Here is an 18,440-nt window from a genome sequence, read left to right on the forward strand (position 1 = left end):
GATAAACGGATTTAAAGGCATCTACTAAAATGGAGCCCAAGGCCTGCTATGGAGGCTAGCAGCCAGTAGAAAACCACACTACCTTGTTCTGTTGCAGGGCAGTTTACTTTAAGGAGTCTTTTATGTTATAATGCAACATCTTTGAACCACCAGCACGCTACGTGCACACTTAGTGGATAGTCTATCAAGGCTAACATTTCTTCTTATATAATGTTGTTTTATTAAAAGTTTATATTATAACATCAGATAAATAACTATGTTTTGATACAGTGCTGAAAGTAAGTACTTAGTCTATCTAATCACATATAAGGCAAGAAAAAGTTCAAAATTTGCAGTAACTCTACATCCTCTGAGGCTGAGTTTTTAAAAGATCAGCTGCAGTATCCCCACTGCTTCACACAGCCTTGAACTGCTGCATGACAGACACCAGCTTCCTGGACTTGTCCGACAGGCTGTCCTGTTCAGCTAGAATCCGTGCCCGTTCCTCTGCCAGCTGGGCCTGGAAATGAGAAAAGATCATCTTTGTCAGATTTTTAAAGACATGACCACTCAAGCTAAAGATCAGTACAACACTTTACAGGTTTTAGCCCCAAACCTCTTCACTGTATCACCAGTCCACCATATTGAAACTGGCAAAAATGAAGGTAGAAAGCACCAGTCTAACAACGTGGCTTACACCTTGACACAGAGGTAACAAAGTTTTGCTCTCAAAAATTGCTGTAAGGCTCCCCACCTACAGCCATCACCATAGTTAAAGTAACAATTGTGTGAACCAAGGCTAAAATTGCATGCCATAGTTCCAACACCAAGGCAAGCACAGAAAAGTGCAGGCAGCTCACAAATGTACTCAAATAGCTGAGGCCTCTATGTCTTCAGACTGCTGGGTGGTGGTGTCCTGTGTGGTGCGTATAGTGTGCATAACAGTCAAGATGTTGTGATTTGTAAGTCTTGATGTTCAATGATAAAACTAATGAATATAATGACATGTCTTCCACAGCAACAAAGAAGCATTATGAAATGTTTGCAATTATGGTGCACCAATCTTGATGTTTCCTTCATTTTCCATTTCATTTCAACTTTAATTCAGGCACCTGGCCCATATCATACAACATACAACTACATACCTTCCAGTTATGAAGTATTAAACCATGCATTACATGCACATACAATGAAGAAGTATCTTTATACAGGGTGGCTTTTTTCAAGTCTTCGACACTACATGTAGAATCTACATAAGTTCAGACATAAGTGGTAACTTCAATGAATGTCAGATTTTCGAGGTCACCTTCTCTTTGGCGATGGTCTTCCTGTCAGCGTCGTTTTCCTGCTTCCTCTGACGGAGCCACTCCTCATTCTGTGCCTTGTGGTTTTCCAGCATGTCACGCAGCTCCTGCAGAAAGGGAGAGACAGAGAGGGTGAGAGAGATTTACGAGTTTCTGTTTAATTTCAGCCATCCACCAACTGTCAATACATGATGGGATACTAGGTAATTTGCATGTGACCGGGGACTGGGGAGGATTCAAATTTCTAGGCACCTTCAACCCTTAATCGGAGTCATGTGACTAAAAGGTCATGTCAGAGAAGGAGTGGGTCATTTTGTCTCTTTTAAATCTTTATGTTTAGAGACAGTATCTCTCCTTGGTGCTGAAAGAGAAATCATTTTTAGGACTACCTGTTATATCTTTACACAGGTTGTTTTCTTGTAATTGTTTACAACAATAAAAAGAATACCAATCTGTTTAAACGTGTACAAACTACCCCTATAAATGATTTCTCTTTCAGCACCAAGGAGAGATACTGTCTCTAAACAAAGATTTAAAACAATAACGAGAAAATCATCCCATGTAAAGATATAAAAACTAGTCCCACAGATGATTTTTCTCTCAGCACCAAGGAGAGATACTGTCTCTAAAAGGCTGGAGTGGCAATAATGAATTTGTTAAGTCCAAGCACATACACTGTTGGAACAAGGTTTAAGTTTTCTTTAAAGTCTAGTAGGATGCAGAAATGTTTTAGTTTTGTAGTTTACCTTTTGCTGGCGGCCATAGGTTGTCTTGTACTCTTCCTTCTCCTTGGCAAATGCCTGGCGGGCCGTACTCAGAGCAGCTCTCTCCCTGGGGTCAGAGAAGGTCAGGAAAGAGGTTAACTTTCTCACATAACTCTACTAAGATTTGATTGCAAAACTGACAAAAACGCTGCACCCACATTATGTGTGATATGTAGTACTAGTACATTGTCCGCAGCTCCTAGGCAAACTCCTTTGCTATGCAAAATGACAAATTCAGCTATTTTGACAGGCATGCATGTAATGTAAGCAAATAAAAACTATACTCTGTCCTTTCTTATACCCAGGAAAATTGCTTGGAAACTTACAAGACTTAGACCATTTACAGCAATACTTCCTGATGGAAAGGAACATTTCTAGCAAGATCTATTTCTAAACTTTTGCTGCATGAGATGTTCCTTACACTTCTAGCTGCTTGAACTTGTCCTCCAGAATGCTGAAGGCATCCTGGATCAGTTTGATGGCCGACGCTCTTGCCTCACCAAAGTCTGGAGACTCATGGCTCTGAAAACAGAGAAACTAACAGATGAGTATCTACATTAAAATTAGTCAATTTGATTAGCTAATCCTGTATTTTCTATAGTCATTCTACACCAAGAAGGCTATCTGATAAGCTGTTTGCTGCAATTACCTCAGGAGTGTAGTCATTACAATTAATTACTACATGGCCTGTGCTTCATTCAAATTTTCCAAATTGAAAGATATCAAGTTTTGACACCTAACGTTACAAGTAACAAGTAAGAGGAAAATCTATTTTTAAAAGTTTATCTGTATCAAAATATGTTTTTATTACGGTTCCTGGCAGTAACATATTTTTATGCAGCTCTAAAACAATCTAAAAATATGGTGAAAAAACATGTGCAGGTGTTTAAAGTGTAATGATATTGCATTTTTAACAGAAACTCACAGGTAGATTCGGGGGCAGCCTGGAGCGAGGTGAGGTGACCGCAGGAGGGTCGGACAGTTCGTATCGAGGCTGTGGGGTCCTCGTGGGGGTGTAGCTATTGAAAGGAAATAAGACACAGTGTTATAAAAACAATATTACATATTCTAAACCTCTGGGAAATACAAAAGCTGAAATGAGCAGTTATCTTTCCAATGTTAACAATGTTTTGTAATATCATTTCTTACCCAACGTTTTCATTGTGAACTCCAAAATCCTCCAGAACTGACTTCATCACTGTAAGAAAGACAAAATACATGTACTGTATCAACTCACTGCATATTGAGATAATTTCAATAAAAGTAAAGCAAGTTGTCAAGCCCGGCCATTCTTGTCCCAAAATAATACGCAATAATAAAAAAAATTAATAAGACAAGGGTAACTTCCTTGAACATTATGAAAATTGATGTGTGTAGGGGTATCCAATATCTTGGGACATTTCAAAAGAGAAAATACAGCTCTGTAATTGTCTTCTGCAGATCATTTGTCACTGTTAACCTGAGGTGACAATGGTAACCACAGACATTCTAGAATGACTATGTATGACAGAAAAAACTCTATACAAAATATAAGAGAAAATGCTGCTCACCTGGCTGCCTGTCTGATGGGTTGATGAGTTTCAGGATGTGGACATCGTTAAACTCTCGCTGCTCATTAATCCCACCAATCACGTACATCTGTGGGGAACATTGTGTGTTATGATTGGTCAATGGAAGCCTCTTGCAGTGTAACTATAGAATTTAAATATGATCATCAAAAAACCAGTACTCATCAAAATTATGGACATTTTCAAAAATATAATTTCAAGCGGTGGAAGTGCAAAATTCTTCAACACTATTTTAAACAACATACTGGTCAATCTTCTAATTAAAAGAAATGTACAAAAGACACCACTGGCAGGTTTATGAATAGCAAGGAACCCCAGCATGTAACATAGGACTTGTTTCATCTGGCTGTTTAGCTTAGTATAGTCTATACTATGATCTACAGTGAAATGAGGATTGCTGAGTTACATACATGACTGTGGAGGATGAAGGTCGTGTGACTGTATCTGCGTTCAGGAGGAATACCACTGTAGAGGGGATGTTTCCACTTCAACCTTCCTATAGGGACAGAAACAAAGAAACAAGTGTCAGAGACTTTGGTAACTGTGGTATCAATCACAAATTATGGTATTTCCTTTTTTCCTTACTTTTTTTAAAATCATTGTTACTTTTTGGCTTTTAAGTTTGATGAATGTTAAGCATAGCACAAGTCAAACAGGCTCCATTACTCCCCCAATAAGTAATCTTCTAAACATTGTTGTAACTGTTATCATTCAACTTTTGTTTTTTATGCAATATTTGACAAAAATTCAATCAATCACACTATAGAGAAGTTTATAACATACCTAGGCTGAGTTTGTAGAGGTCGTTAAACGACATGTTTTCAATGTTGGAGTCGTTGGAGCCACCAAACACATAGATGTCCTGAAATGAACAATATAGGCTGTTATAAGAGAGAGGAGGACATTAACTGCAGTACTGCCTACAAAATGCATTTGGTGAAATTGGCCCTGAGTAGGCATTATGTTACAATGTACCACAAATGGAAAGTTTTAAATTTTCCAGCATGAAGATCAGCACCAGGGACAGATCTGATGAAATTTAGAGTATCAAAATCCAGTATAATTTCAGTCTCCAGAGCATGATATATCAAAAACAACACTGATGAAAGGTACTTCCAATGTAGGCAGATATAGTGGCTTGAGGACCAGTGTACACCTTTGTACAAATGTTACAGTATATATCTGATTCAGTACTGACCTTATCATGATGTGAGACAAACGTGTGACAGCCACGGGCTGGGGGTGCCTCGCCTTTCACCATGGGGGAGGTCCATGTCAGGGTGGCTACAGGGAAAGAGTTCATTATAATACATGTTTAAAACATCATCATTATCAGATAGATCTTGATATTACTGTTACCATAGTGGTTAACAGGTAAGTCTGACTAACCTTAGCTAGCTCTGCTTCTGAGTTCTGACACATTTGTTTACAATGCATTTTCCATACCCATAAAACTCATAATATAAAACTCATAATGATTTAGCATAAGATTTCCTATAGACAGTCTCATCTGAAGGGATCATTGATTGATTGTGTAAGCTGTAAAATACACCAGTGTGGCTGCCCACCCACCTGTGTCAAAGATATGGAGGTCGTTGAGCCACACGTTGTCTCCAGCACAGCCACCAAACACGTAGATCTTGTCTCCTATAGCACAGCTGGAGTGGTCACATCTGCAAGGAGACACCAAGATTCATCAAGTCATTAAGTTTGTCTAGCAGCTCATTTATTCATTGATTCATACTGTCATTAATTCATTCATGGCCAACTTTACCTTCTTTCTACCTACATGAAAAATATACCAGGAATCAAACCCATGACCTTTTGATCTTGTGTCTGCTAGCCTAGTCACTTAGCCATTTGACGCCATCATGACTTCTTAAAGTGAAGATAAACTCTCCAACAAGGACAGAAATGTAATAATATTTGCTTACAGTCATGAAGTCAACACATCATTTACAACAGTCTGAATGTCAAGAGATAAATTATGCAGACCCTCACCTTGGGGATGGTTTCCCTCCGGAGGTTCGCAGGGGCGTCCATGTCAGGGTTGCTATGGAAACAGGTAAACAACAAGTTAGCTGAAACCAAAGATGGTTGATAGGATTGTCAAAGGTTTGAAATATTCAAACAATAAGCTTTAGGAAAATAGATGACATATATGAAACTTTTTGACCAAAATTGGATATGGTTATTGAGTGTTCACAAATTCATTTTTTCTCTTCATGTCTGTTATTTGTATCATTCTCTCTTTCTCTCTTGCTACATGCACATTACTATATAATATATAATAAATATGAAGCAACACCAGATACTGACCTGTATTGAGCATGTACATGGTGTTTGTAGCGTTGCCCTTGTAGATCCCACCAAAGACATAGATGTTCTTCCCTACCACAGCCTGGCTGTGGTGTAAGGTGCGGGGCTGTGGGCCCTGGGTTGAACAACGCTCCCAGCACAGTGTACCTGGACATAAAACACATGTTGAGATTAAAATCTTTGATATTGTTTAATTGATTATATTAAGAACTTCTCTTATAAACTATTAAGTAAGTAAGACATTATCATCATCATGATCATCATCAGGATCTAAGATCTGATTGCTAACTTTTCAAACTCTGAAAATTGAAATGGATTTAAACAAGTTTAGGGTAAAAATAGAAGAATACATGTATGTATATACATGGTACAGATTGAATCTGCTTACCTGTGTCAAAGGTGTACAGGCCTGACAGCGATTCGTCGGCTACAAGCTCACTCTTTCCTCCAAACAGATACAGGGTGGAACCGACAGCGCTGTGGAAATTGAAAGGTGTTACCACCATTATTGCATGTCAATTCAACACCGTGCACCTTTAGTACACTGCTGCTGACCACAGTACACATTGTATTTAGAGAAGTTCATCAAAGGAGTATCTTATACTTAGCAGACATTAATGAATCTTTTGATCTCGAGTCCGCTAGCCTTAGTCGCCACTTGGCCATTCGACACCATTATAACTTGCACATGCAAGATAAACTCTCAAACAAAGGCAGTGAAGGACAATGAATGAAAGGCAATGAATGACAATGCATTTCCTTCAGACTTACCAGAGAGAGGCTCCATCTCTCTTGGAGGGGATGTCTCCTCCTTGTGGCACCTTCTCCCACACCAGCTGACTGGGACCAACTGTGGAGAACACAGAAATGTCATAACACGATATTGATTGACAGAAGTAATTTCTTCGGAGATGGACATACATCTGTTTTTGCACAATTATGAACATCAATACACCTGGTCCACAGCATAGAAAAGATCTCAATTATGTAAATAAACGTCTGCTCACCGTCTATCAAAGAAACAATAGCTAATTCTTCCCTGCGAAGGTAAGATTGACTACCTTAGAGACGCCAATCACACAATAGCGTTTTGTTGATACAATGTTGCCATGTTGATGTACCCTTTGACCTTAAATCTCGCGCTATGAAATCTCCTGATTCGCGAGATTCCGCGAGATTTTAAACGTCACCTAATCTACTTCCGGAATTTCTCAGCGTACTTCCGGTGGTGTGATCAAGTATGGCGACTGGGATTAAATTGAATGGAGGAATGAACAATATTTCTCTTATTTTACGGCGACTCTCTTGATGTACATGGCTGCCATGGGTAAGAAAAGAAAGAAGCTACTTCACTCGGCGCTTTGGGCCAAGAAGAACACCATGAACAAAGATGGCAGCACGGTAAGGACCGGTCTAACTAGTCGTAGTTTGTGTGGGTTCATAGCACTAGGACAGAAAGCCTTGAGGCGAAACTAGGCTCATTGGTCGCCCCTTTGTTGGTGTTTTGCAAGTCTTTGTCTGTGGTTAGCTGTTTGGAGCTGACGTAGCACTACCGGAATAGATAACAGAAGTCAGATATAGCAGTAGAAGTCCGGAAATACGTGAACACATCGCATGCAGATGGCACCAAAATGGAGTCTCCAGCTAAAAACGTAACGTAGTGGTTCTGTACTGTTTAGTTTACACGTCACAACCTCTTGTTGAAGCCATGAGGTTTCAAACGTCCTTATGATGCGATAGTCTCAGGCTTACGTTGTTATCATGTCAAGAACATAGCTTTAATGTAGTGTAAGTATGTTGTAGGATATATATAGCTGGTTGTGTAGTTTTAAGGTGTGCTAGTTTCACTTGCATAATCTTATGAAACTTGGTCCGCAGAGCACATTTGATATATGATAGATGTCACTCTAACTTCCCATTATAATAGACAGTAGTGTAAGTGTTTTAACATTTTGTGCCATACTATATAGCTAGTAGTGCAAATTGTTTGCAAGGTGTTTACATGAATTTAATGTATTCTTCTTTCAGTTTTGGCTAAAAGATATAAAAGTGCACCGAGAGTCACTGCCGAGTCACTTTTGGTCACAATGTCTTTTGGATGTAATGTACATAAGTAGACCTAACCAGGGAGGATTTATAATTATAAGGCTAGAAGGATCCATGGGTGTTTGTGGGAAAAATTGACAGGGAATATTGTGTACTACCAAGGACATTATATAGCATCCTTGGTACTACGGTGATCATTGAATGATTCATAAATATACTACAAGTCATGTAGACCAGGAACAAAAGAAATAGACTAAAAATAGAATAAAGACACACAAACTGTTCTTCTAGAAAAAAATTGATATATTTACCACTCACATTTACACCAACTTTTTATGAACACACACACACACACGTGGCGTCATTGTGGCGCAATGGTTAGAGTAACCAGTAGGTCCTGGGTTCAATATCACCATGCCCTGACGTTGTGCCGTGAGAAAGGCAGTTATTGTTACCACACACGTTATTCCTACCATGAAAGTGGAGTGGCACCCACTGAACATCTTCGCTAATCTGTCAAAACGTGTGCCAAAAAACATGCTTGGATTTGGTGTGCAAATGTGCTAACATCTGCACATTTGCCACCAAGAGCAGTAAACATACACACCTACGATTATTTTGGGCCTGTAACATTGTCAAGTATGAGATTGTTATTTATCTTATCCCACAGACACAGGGTATTGGACAGCCCAGCATCGTGCATGCCCTCATCATCATCTTCCTGGAGTTCTTTGCCTGGGGACTTCTCACCAGTCCAGTCTTAAATGTAACATGTTTTCTATAATCAATTCTTATGCTAAAACTGCATGTAACTAGAGGAAGACTTCAATCATTTAAAGCTGCTGCTGGAACTGTGTTTCTGTTGGTATTGCCTGTTACCCAATACATGTACTTTATCAAAAGTTTATGTTGTATTAGAATCCAAAACAAGGGTGCAGCTGTCTTAACTTGTTCTTGCAAGATTTGTGGCATTTATTATTAAGGATGTCATTGTTATGAAAGACTACATGTACTGTAGATAAGCATGAATTAGCATGCGACCATTGTTGGTGACACTTCATGAATGTATTTAGTTACAAGTACTGTAACAATGTGGTACAAAACACCTAGGCCTACTTGTGGCTAGGGGTCATTATTTGCTGGGGTCTTCTCAATCTCAATAAACATCAAGGGTTCAACTTAATTGAAAAAGAAGGGCACTGCGCCATCTTGTTTCAGCCCATTGCCCCCTTGTTAGCTTAATCCCCAGCATACACTGATACAGACTTCCCTCAGCGATCAATTCTTCCATAAATACATAGAAGTTGCTCCCTCGCCTGTGTGTGCTCCCTCTTGTTTAATTTTTGTAGAAAAACCCCTGTTACATGTATTAAATACAGGTATTTGTCCTTGTTCCAGATATTGCATGAAACATTCGGCGACCATACATTTTTAATGAATGGGTTGATACAGGGTGTGAAGGTAAGCAAAGATTAGTTCTCTCCTTTGGTTTATGTATGTACTCTAATGTAAACAGAGCTGATATGCAAATTGCATTAGCAATAGATATAGCTGATTCAAAACAGAATCATTAATTGTCGGTTGTTAATTAGCTTGCAGAAGGGAAAAATAGCCTACCAAAAAGAGACATTGAATTGTTTAAAGTTTGTTTATATGGAATATAATGCAGATATGAAAAGAATTACTTATGTCTGAAACCATTTTAATAAGAGCAGATATTCGTGATGGCTTCATGACTCCCATTTTCTGATAACCACTCCATACATGTACAATGAGCCTTTGCAGAAATGAAGAAACATTGCTTCTAGAGGCCAGGAAATAATGTTGTTCCAGTGATTCTGTACATGTATATTATCAGATTAGCATAGCTGTTGTTCTGTCTGCAGGGTATCTTATCATTCCTGAGTGCTCCGCTGATCGGGGCGCTGTCGGACGTGTGGGGGAGAAAATCCTTCCTGCTGCTGTCTGTGTTCTTCACCTGCGCACCCATCCCGCTCATGAGAATATCACCATGGTAACGTGCATATGTCGTCTTTTATGTATTATTAGTATATATTGGTTCGGCTGTAGCATTCATGCAACATGTAGCCAAGGTCCAAGGTCTTTTGCAGCTTGCATCTATATCCTACAGAAGGAAATACCGTCTTGTGTATGTCTTATTGACAAGAAGATATCACTTTTACAGCTTGCATCTATACACTACAGATGGAAATATTGTCTCATGTATGTTTTACTGATAGTGTAGTGATAAGAACACTGTATCCCCTTCCAGGTGGTACTTTGCCATGCTGTCCATGTCGGGGGTGTTCGCTGTCACGTTCAGCATCATCTTTGCATACGTGGCAGACATCACAGAGGAGCAGGACCGCAGTGCTGCCTACGGACTGGTAGAGGGAGCCATTGTTGTCCATTTGTTGTCTACTTGTTACCGTGACACTCTTTGAAACTTTCATACCCCATATTTTTTTGTCCGGCTCAAGGGCCGGAAATGTAGCAAATGGAGAGTTTATGTGTTATGATAGATTAATTTATGTTCACAAGAATTTCTTTGTGTTTGCAGTTGACACAATTTTTTGTTAGCAACACATTGGAAGACAATTTGCAATGTGCTGAGTTTGCAGTAATAGGTCACCGCGAAAACTACAAACATCAAAACACAAAGAAAATGTTTTCATCAGACTGCTTATACATCTTATGCTAGGGTCATATTTCCAAACCAGGGCCTGGTCGGTCTGTTTGCGGAAATGAATTATTAAGTGTATATCAATAGATATGCACAGGCTATGCTCTTAGAAATTTTTTTGTATTTACTTTGCGTTTTCTCTCACCTTTTTATTACTTAAGACTGCCAAGCTGGGCCCCGGATTGGAAATGGGACCCTAGCATAACATGCGCATCATGCTATTTGTAGTGACCTTGTTTTTTTCATGTGCTCCCCCACCAACCGCAAACTTAGAAACATAGAGAAAATGTTCCTATCAGACTGCTCAATTTGAAATACAACTTAAATGTACATCATCTATTTGTAGTGACCTTGTTTTTTTCATGTGCCCCCCTCCCCCCTCCAGGTGTCTGCCACCTTTGCAGCCAGCCTGGTGATCAGCCCAGCTGTGGGTTCTTACGTGGGGAGGACGTATGGAGATAACCTGGTGATAGCCCTGTCCTCAGCCATCGCCCTGCTAGACGTGCTGTTTATACTAGTCGCTGTGCCCGAGTCCTTGCCTGAGAAGATACGGCCGGCCTCCTGGGGGGCCTCTATCTCCTGGGAGCAGGCCGATCCATTTGCTGTGAGTAGAAACAGAAGAATACTCAAGTTCAGGACTCATTGTTGAACACTTTGGCTATGTGACCATGTAATAGAATTTCATTATTTGTTACTTTACTAGTTGTATAGTACATGTATCATGTATTATTGGAAAACTTTACAATGATACCAAGTTTGTCATAATCATTCATTCAAAGATTAAAAACCTGAGCTGACTATCCAAGTGAGTCACAAAACAAGAGTGCCAAAATTCTCCTGCCAACACAGTGTCTGACATTGGCAGGGAAATGTTGGCACTCCTGTTTGGGTGACCCACTAACAAAGTCAGTCACGTTGCTTGTTGCACAAAAGTGTGACCATAACAAAAGACGTATCCTTGAAAATATAGTCACGGAGGTATGATCGACTGAAATGAAGTTTCTAAAATTTTCGTATTGAGTGCATTTCAAGCACTAATACAAAAACACGTAATAACGCTGAATTGATTTGTCTTTACTCAGTCGCTGCGGAAGGTTGGACAGGACCAAGTTGTGCTGCTGATCTGTATCACAGTATTCCTGTCGTACCTACCAGAGGCAGGGCAGTACACATGCATCTTCCTCTATCTCAAGGAGGTCAGTATGGCAACCTAGAAGCATAGCCTGAGTGTCATCCTGTTCAGTTTCAGGCTCTACATTTGGTGAAGGTAGGGCCTGAAACTAAACAGGATGACACTCAGGCTTCTAGAAACCTAGTTCTGTGTCTTATTCTTGGAACAGGAACATACTTCTGTTTCTTAGTGATTTTAATCTTGTATCTGGAAACTTGTTCAGTCTAAGAATCTTTTGGAAATTGGAACAAGACTCAAATTTTGGTCAAAGACAAAACAGGAACATATTCTTTGCAAAGGTAGCCCTTTGGCACTAGATTTGAAATTAGCCAAAGAGTTAGGAAGCAGGGAAAATGTTGAAATACTTGACAGTCATTCTGATTTCACTATTGAATATTCTGTTGGTGTAGCTATTGACATGTCAACCTCGGTTGTTTTTACAGGTGATGGGTTTCGATGAGGAAGGTGTTGCCAAGTACATAGCTCTTGTAGGGGTGCTGTCTGTCTTCGCACAGGTAAGAAATTTTGTTTATTGACAAACCATACATAATGCCAGTATTAGTAATATGGTAGCCATGCGAAAAAATTTTTAGAAAACATTTAAATGCATAGCACAGTTTATGATTACTGAGTAAATGCAGAACAGGAAAACCAACATTGACAAGCAGTGCTTTCTTCAGCTTTTGATTTTTTCTGTCCCACTCATTGTTCGGGAGCCCATGTTGTTTCTTTTCGTTGTTAAGTATGTCATACCCAGAGCTCACATTTTAGGCCGAACGAAGTGAAATTTTTGTCCATCCCAACAAATAAATTTCTGTCCCAGGACGAAGGGACGGGCCCTGGAGACAGTCCTGTTGGCAAGCAAATGCAGGATCTCACACAATGTTTCTTTTTAATGTTGCCAGAAGTGAAGTCTACACTAATTCATAAAGAATGCTTGTGCAGGAAGGACAGTTAGAAGACTAATTTTGAGTGAAGGAAACCCTAACCTCTCCCTGTGTGTTCTCTCCCCAGACCCAGTTACTGTCTGGTCTGATGAAGATGCTCGGTAACAAGAACACCATCATGGTGGGACTGGGCTTCCAGATCTTCCAGCTGGCCTGGTACGGGTTTGGGACACAGACATGGATGATGTGGGTGGCCGGGGTCATGGCAGCACTATCCAGTATCAACTACCCCTGTATGAGCTCCATAGTATCAAACAATGCAGATGCAGATCAACAAGGTATGCACAGGAATGTAGGGCTGACTGTGTCTAGTGTGTTATGATACAGCACTGGCCATTCTGGTCTACTTAGATACCATATTTTTAATGCATTCTTACTGGAAGTACAATTAACTTTCACATGTCATTTGAAAAATCTTGCTTCTTACCCTAATTTCGTTTCATGAACTAGTAGATTTGCATATATATTTGGCAAAATGTTTCTTCCATTCTTTTATAATTGTGTTGTTTTTGTTTCTCATTTGTACATGTATGTTTTATTGCAATAGGTTCTCTACAAGTAGTTCTTACTTTTGCTTGATCTCCTTTAAATGAGTGTAAATGGAACAGAAATGAGATGCCTTTATGCAACACAAAATAAATCAGTAAGCCAAGAATGATAAAGATAGCAGATATTGTCTGAAGCCTTGAAAAGGTGACCTTCTCCAAGGAACACCTGTTCTGCCATACCTTCCACTTTGTTGGAGAAGCATAAGAAATAGATAGATAAGTGTTTGACTCTTTAGAGAATTTGTCCAGTTGCTTGATTTATGTCACTATCATGTAATAAATGATGTTCTTTTATTTTATTTTATTTCATAATATTCTTTATTTTGCTGTTTGCAGGTGTGGTGCAGGGGATTATTACAGGTATACGGGGACTGTGCAATGGGCTGGGACCGGCGCTATTTGGCTTCATCTTCTTCGTGTTTGACGTTGACCTGAACAAGTTTGACAGTCCGACGGCCGCGGCTAATAAGACGTTAGCAGACCCCTTAGCACAGGTGGGCTTGGATATCTACTTGATTGTGAAATACATGTAGCAGAACATTTCAGCAGTTTTGTAATGGCTACTGGGTTCTGACTACTTGCTAAAAACTGGGTTGCCCGTATACAATCACAATCCTGTATAGTTGAAGAAAAAGGTTTTTGGTGGGATCTGCAATGGGGGCTAGTTATAGAATAACATGATGTGAAAATAATTCCCCTACTGCTGTTGAACTGAGGCTAATCGGTGTTTGGTCCCAAGAACAAGATGACAACAAAATGTTCATTTCATTTTGCTTGTATATTTTTGCATCGGGCGCATGGCCCATTGCTAACAAATACTGAGACAGAAATACAGAAATACTTACTGTGATAAAATAGTGGTAATATTTGATGTCTCTGAGGGAAAAACAAAAAATTAATATTGCTTTTCGATTACAAAGGATTGTGAATTTTCATTTCTGTCATGAATATAAAGAACTTTGACTAGGTTTCGAAAATTACATGTTCGGAATTATCAATGTGATACTGAAGTTATGTTCGTGTTTCCTTTCCACAGAGTATAATACAAGGACCGCCCTTCGTGTTCGGTGCCATCCTGGTTATCTTAGCGCTGCTTGTTGCATTCTTTATTCCCGAACATTCCTCTAAATACGACCACTCGTCGAGGTCGTCTGCCAAACGGACATTAATGGTGATGGAGGGAGGGGAGGAGCCGTTGTTACAAGTGGACTCTGACAACCCGTGATGTAGTAGTGACATGTTCTAAATTAGATAACTCGTGATCTGGCAATCCACAAAGGCAAGTACTGTGACTGTATCCAGATCCAATGTAGCTTACGGAAAAGCTAGCCTCTCAGAAGGATGACAGATGCTATGTACAGTGTATATATTGTTCCTCATGCACAATATGTACGATGGGTACCAGGAAACCAGTTTCAACTTGTGTGTGCAGGATTAATCATCTCAAGTTTAACCTTTAGCACACAGCAGTAGCCGTTTTGCTCCCCATTCTCTATTGGTTACAGAGTTAGGCAGCAGGGAGAAGGTTAGAAAAAGTCCCTTCTTAACCCTTGATCAGACAAGCCTTTTTGCAAATACATTGTAAGTGGTACACAAAAAATGACAACAGTTACGTTTTGAAGGTTTTAACCGGATTGTGACTCAAACAAAGATAGCCTTGTGCAAAATGATGATGAAAATATGTATCAGGATTCAGTTAAGTGTACATGTACTGAGAAGCTATTCTTACCCTGGTTGCAAAAGAACATACAATGTACACGTTGTACAGTATGTGTAGGTTCAATGTACCAGTGAAATTTCACTTAGGTCTTTGGGACAAGTACAATGAACAGTGGACCTTGGCTTATTGTCCTGTACTGTACTTAGAACTGAAACCCCTTCTGGTTGGGAGGTACAACAGCTGGGATTGGAACCATCAACCTTTAGGTCCAAAAGCAGGGTTGCTGTACTTGATGAAGATGGTCAGTAACTCAGGACAGAGTTAATCCATTGATGGATTCTGTTGGAGACTTTACTGCTCCAGTAGAATGTACATGTGGGACTTCATGTTGATACTTTAGTAACCCTTATAGAAAGTGTGGAGCCATGTACATACCACAGCACCCATGTGGGTCGATGATGCACCCAGGAAAGTTGCAAGAAACTCAGATCAAACACTGGTCAATTTGAATAAGGAAAGACACTGAAAATTTAAAAAAAAGTGATACTTTAACTAGGTGCTGAATGCAAAGTCACTACAGTTTCATGTCTATTGAAGAAACAAAGTATATTCAAATGCTTCCTTATGTTATGTTATGTGATATATGAAAATCTTCATGGACTTTCCAGTTATAGATATTTTTGCCATTTAGTGTAAACAGATTTAACAAACTCTAAGTGTCTTTTCAACATTAAGCTGACCAGTGTTTTAAGATGTGATTTTTTATTATTTAAAGTATATGTCACATGTTAACAAATTTTATTTGCAGATCTTGTAGGTTTGTAGCTACTAAGTCATGCCTCTGGCTTCTTTATGACAGCAGTGCAGGTATAGTTGGAGAAATGAAGAAAAAGTCAAATATCTTTGTCGCCTATGTAATGTATTAGCCTGATAGATAACAAGAAAGCTAGCTGCACCTTGTAGACAGTAGAAAGCTACAACAAGAACTGCTCGATTTTATGTGTTAGGGACCAATTTTTGGGATCATGTGGAATAATATATATGTGCAGCCTGGTATCTATTCTATTCTAGTAGGATGATACCGGATATAGAGTATGAAGGGTCCCAGGCTAGAATCTGTGTTGTCTTGTTCTACCTATAAGTCTTATCTGCCTTGAAGAGTCCAGGGTGAAGTCTGGTTTCTTCTTTCTGGAATTTCCTTGTGTTCATGTCTAGGGGAGGGCCATGCCTGAATTTAATGTAAAACTTTCAAAAAAATGTGCAGAGAGAAAAAAAGAATCATAGAAAGTAATGTAATATGTATGTGTTGCTTATGAAGATAAACATTGCGTCCTTACTTCCCCCTAAGTTTTAGAAATGGAACAGCCATTCACCAGCAACCCTATCTCAGGAGAAAGATTTCTTTTTGTTGTATTAAGAAAACTGTCATGTGCTGTTGCAGCTTCATGTGTATGTTATAGTGAAGCCACATGATTCAAACCGATACTTAACCATGCAGATTGTAACTTTTAATCCTATGTATGTGTTAACTGTTACTATTATGGTCAGTGTTTTTATTGTCTTGTATTAAGAACATAACATTGTTGCTGCAAAATAACGTGATATAATATTAATATTCTCATGTTTTGCAAATATAAATGATGATTAAAGTACAATTGACAGCATGTGAGCATGTAGAGCTTTCACTTAAGTTTCCCGCTGTGGGTAGTTGGCTTTGTCATCTATTTTTGCCCCTCTTGTTTAGAATGAGACTGCCAGAGTCATTTCTGTGCGGGGAAAGTCTGAGACGATGCGATACCGAAATGTTGTTATCACATACCGAATGTGGCACGGTTCAAAAGAGACACCATGCGGCTGAATGAAATACTGCAACCGATCGGGGGGGTTCCAGCCGTCAGCTTGCACTGGTGAGATATTAAATGTCGTTGCTGTCCAACATCGTCCTCGATTGTACTACCTGTGTGCTATGCGACGGCCCGTTGTGTCACAGTACGGGAAGGTGTATGGTAAGGTATGCCGTATTTTCTATCATTTGACGGAATCTTTAATAATATGAGGAAATGAAATGTATGATGTTACCATACCGCGAGGCGACTTTGGACGTCAGTAGAGTCTTCAACTAAATGCCCCTGGGCTGTACGTAGTGCTCTATCTGTGTCAGAGATACTTCGTTAGAGTCTGGCATGGTGCCATCGACGCTTCTGTAGTGGTGCTACATACTACAAACCGTCTGTACAGTTTAAAAGAGACGCAATACGGCTGACTGAGGTACGGCAACCTGAGTTCCCAGCAAACTCATTCATTCACAGTTACTGTGGCACAAGTTGACACCACTGATCCGTCAAGCCACATACACTACACAAAGTCGTTCTTTAGGTGCAATGAAGGGGGTTATCGATTGCAGGAGAGTCCATCACATTTTAGATCGACAATCGGTTATATTGTATTGAGTGATATTTATGTGGATTATCAGGATCAAGTAAATTTGATTTATGACCTCCTTTACTGCGGGTCGCTTGGAAAGGTTGCATCTTTGCCCTGATAATCCAAATAATATCAAGACAGCACAACGTAACCGATTATCGGTCGATAAAGCAATGAACCGTCCTGTAATTGCCTTCTTCGCAGGATGTAGCTTTAACCTCCTTGTTCGCACGTAGCGAAGGTCTTTGTGTAGTGTCTGTGGCTTGAAGGATCGTTGGTGTCACCAAGGAGGTTAACCTCCTTGGTGTCACCTTGTGCCACAATGACTGTGTAAATGAACGAGTTTGCTGGGAGCTCAGGTTGTAGTACCCCAGTCAGCCGTATAGCGTCTCTTTTAAACCGCTCAGACTGTCAAAATGTAAGGTGTCAGGTCGTTTCCCCGTCATGCCAGTTCCCCGTCATGCCTGTTCCTCATCTATGTGGATGTTTCTCCGTCATTAGACTTAGTGTTAAGATGTTCTTCTTTAATATAAAAATGTATCAGTATGAAAGATATGCTTTGAAGGGGTATTGGATGCCATCCATTGGTATTTTTGTTGGCGTGTGGAACATACCGGAAGCCCACCAAAGAGCGTGCACCATGTTTATTGTCGCCCGTCACACAACAATTTGGATATTTGCTGCGCCGCATATCAACGACTTAAAACATTTAAACATGAATGATCATGAATCATTGTACACGTTGCTCTATATTGCTACGTTCTACGCTTATGTTGGAGCAAGCAGTCGCCGTAATCGCCAAGTTAATCACACTTTATCTGGTGGTGTTTACGACAGGGAAACCGTCCCCGCCGACGCAGTCTGTCGGCTTGAAAACCAGCAAAATCCGTGAAAATTATTACTAGATAACATAGATATTACATCAAACACAATGTAGAAACATTGTAGTAATGATAGATCGTTCACATTTCGATATCAAAAAGAACAAATGACGGAGAAACATCCACATAGACGAGGAACTGGCATG

General features: G+C 39.8%; 2 protein-coding genes across 3 annotated transcripts; one reads left to right on the forward strand and one right to left on the reverse strand.

Annotated features, from left to right (window-relative positions):
* Positions 1-297: 297 nt before the first annotated feature.
* On the reverse strand, positions 298-6,857 carry LOC136445196 (rab9 effector protein with kelch motifs-like). The gene is made up of 15 exons (XM_066443064.1): positions 6,706-6,857; positions 6,323-6,411; positions 5,935-6,081; positions 5,617-5,668; positions 5,188-5,288; positions 4,814-4,899; positions 4,399-4,477; positions 4,026-4,111; positions 3,598-3,685; positions 3,197-3,245; positions 2,973-3,066; positions 2,469-2,569; positions 2,030-2,114; positions 1,286-1,390; positions 298-499 (listed from the first exon to the last, which is right to left on the reverse strand). The coding sequence occupies exons 1-15, from the start codon at positions 6,855-6,857 to the stop codon at positions 395-397; spliced, it is 1,419 nt and encodes a 472-aa protein (XP_066299161.1). The 3' UTR covers positions 298-394.
* A 276-nt stretch (positions 6,858-7,133) lies between these two features.
* LOC136444214 (hippocampus abundant transcript 1 protein-like) lies at positions 7,134-16,653 on the forward strand. Of its 2 annotated transcripts, none has more exons than XM_066441724.1 (11): positions 7,134-7,335; positions 8,651-8,746; positions 9,379-9,441; positions 9,867-9,994; positions 10,253-10,367; positions 11,049-11,267; positions 11,746-11,859; positions 12,278-12,349; positions 12,849-13,059; positions 13,666-13,823; positions 14,366-16,653. In XM_066441724.1, the coding sequence occupies exons 1-11, from the start codon at positions 7,243-7,245 to the stop codon at positions 14,552-14,554; spliced, it is 1,458 nt and encodes a 485-aa protein (XP_066297821.1). In that variant the 5' UTR covers positions 7,134-7,242; the 3' UTR covers positions 14,555-16,653. The 2 variants fall into 2 exon arrangements, with proteins under 2 accessions (XP_066297821.1, XP_066297822.1); XM_066441725.1 differs by lacking the exon at positions 7,134-7,335 and adding an exon at positions 7,445-7,586.
* Positions 16,654-18,440: the final 1,787 nt, after the last annotated feature.

Source organism: Branchiostoma lanceolatum, chromosome 11, assembly GCF_035083965.1.
Source record: "Branchiostoma lanceolatum isolate klBraLanc5 chromosome 11, klBraLanc5.hap2, whole genome shotgun sequence".
Classification (NCBI taxonomy): domain Eukaryota; kingdom Metazoa; phylum Chordata; class Leptocardii; order Amphioxiformes; family Branchiostomatidae; genus Branchiostoma; species Branchiostoma lanceolatum.